The sequence below is a fragment of the Cynoglossus semilaevis genome, chromosome 7, assembly GCF_000523025.1.
Source record: "Cynoglossus semilaevis isolate Cse_v1.0 chromosome 7, Cse_v1.0, whole genome shotgun sequence".
In the NCBI taxonomy this organism is placed as follows: domain Eukaryota; kingdom Metazoa; phylum Chordata; class Actinopteri; order Pleuronectiformes; family Cynoglossidae; genus Cynoglossus; species Cynoglossus semilaevis.
In genome coordinates, this window is record NC_024313.1 from 1,467,673 (window position 1) to 1,469,749 (window position 2,077).

The 2,077-nt window shown below is 42.8% G+C and overlaps 1 protein-coding gene across 1 annotated transcript in view; it reads left to right on the top strand.

Annotated features, from left to right (window-relative positions):
* The window catches only part of LOC103380674 (nesprin-1-like), a 121,135-nt gene that overhangs the window by 33,342 nt on the left and 85,716 nt on the right, over positions 1–2,077 (top strand). Inside the window, exons 8-10 of the mRNA XM_025057041.1 lie at positions 840–932; positions 1,249–1,421; positions 1,527–1,777. Of these exons, the coding sequence (XP_024912809.1) occupies positions 840–932; positions 1,249–1,421; positions 1,527–1,777 (517 nt within the window). The remainder of the gene's footprint in view (positions 1–839; positions 933–1,248; positions 1,422–1,526; positions 1,778–2,077) is intronic.

Genomic DNA, 2,077 nt, shown 5'->3' on the forward strand with positions numbered 1-2,077 from the left:
AAGGCTTCCATTACCCATTCTAATAACCCACGTCTGCGACTGCACTGCCTGGTAAATTCCAACGCTTGAATTGCAAGTGTTCTAATCAGCCGTTATTCCAAGACTCCACCACGTAACCTTCGCCTGCCTCGATCTCATCCCCCATGTTTGCCGTGCACCCATATTCGGAGTGGCACTTATTACCATCGTGATGACCTGTTGTGCAGCAGTGCCGTGGTAATAAAACCCCTCTGTGATAATAGGGAATCCTTCATCTTGTCACTGAATACCACCTGCATTTTTCTGCACGCACTGTATCAGTCTCTGAGTCTGTCCGTCTCTGCTGGATGTAATCCCCATGACATGTGGTCTGGTGATACATCAGCCCTCACAGTCAACCACTTAAGTTATCTCACCTCAGAGATGCTGCTCTATCTGCCGTCACGGTCGATGAGGCGGAGCCCCTCACTTTTAAACACATACTCTCTTATCTATCTCTGTACACAGTAAATCTTACTTTCGCTCCCTTTTTTTCTTATCTGCCCTTTCAGTCGGCCTACAGAGGATCTCCGGTCAGTATTCATAACGCTACTATATGGCTCTGTACAGGAAATGGTCAAGAATCCTATCTAGTCAGTAGTCTAGAAGATCATTTGTTCTTTGTGTGATGCTAATTTATTGGCCAGACATATTGGATCTAGTCAGACAGATTTAACCAGAGCTTAGGAAATTGGGTTTTTTTAATCCATATGTATGAGATTAGGCAGAAGATTAAGCGCATAAACCTGGAATATTAGGGAACTATTTATGACTTGCTGTGAGATATTTAAATATAGCATGTGATTTTCCTGTCAACACAGATCAAGCTGGTAAACATCAACTCCACAGACATCGTTGATGGACGACCAGCAATCGTACTAGGCCTGGTGTGGACCATCATCCTCTACTTCCAGGTAACATTGTTTTTTGCAACATAAGTTGTATCATTTTAAACCCAATATTGAGGATTTTTTAAAAAAAAAATACATTAGGATAAGAGGCAAATGAGATAAACCTCATACCCAGAGTCCCTTTATATTCTAACTTACTCAACTTAACTTCAGTCCATGTAACTCTGTAACAGGTAAATATTATACTACGGTTTTAATGCCTGAATCTAGTAGGAACAGTTTTATTTTCTTCCCCTTTTTAAGGTATAAAATTACTCAAACAGCTCTGCAGATACACGGTTATATTTACTCAACTCATTCAAATTCTCGATTCCTTCAGATTGAAGAGCTAACAATTAGCCTCCCAGCACTTCAGGGCAGTAGCACCTCCTCCATGGACAGCTCCACCAGCAGCACTGAGGCCACCAGCCCACCTGTCAAAAGAAAACTCCTCCCACCTCCGGGCGGAGCCAAAAGGGCATTATTGAAGTGGGTTCAGCGGACAACCACCAAGTATGTCAACTCTGTGTAACAAATGTGTAAGATTAACTGCTCTGCAAACAGATAATTATTTTTAGCCACACATTCTTTTTCATATGCTGTGATTTTTATTTTCAGATGTTTGGGATTTGAGGTGAAGGACTTTGGCCCTAGCTGGCGCACTGGCAAAGCATTCTTTGCAGTCATCCATTCCCTGCGGCCCGATCTCGCTGATGTGGAGCATGTGTCGAGGAGGTCTAACCGTGAAAATCTACAGGAAGCTTTTTTCCTGGCTGAGACCAAGTTAGGCATCCCACAGCTCCTTGACCCAGAAGGCAAACTCAGTTTTCTGAATCATTTACAGCAAACATTTCCTGAAAGAACTTCATAAAAACAGTTTTTTTTACCAGGTTTTGGGTCATATAACCACCCACCAGGTTTCATCTTATGGTGCTTTAGTGCTACCAATATAGAACATAAAATGATAAAACTCTGGGCGAAATAAAAAATGTTCAAAGCAGTGCTATCACAGGATCATGTGTCAGTGCCAGAATCACCAGCTGTGACCCTTCACGCCTGCCCCTCTGAATGAACTTTGACAAATCGAGCCTGACATCAGTGTAATTATCCTCCATTAGTCTGAGATTCAGCACCATGCACCCTGGAGTCCAGACTGGGTCTGATCGGAA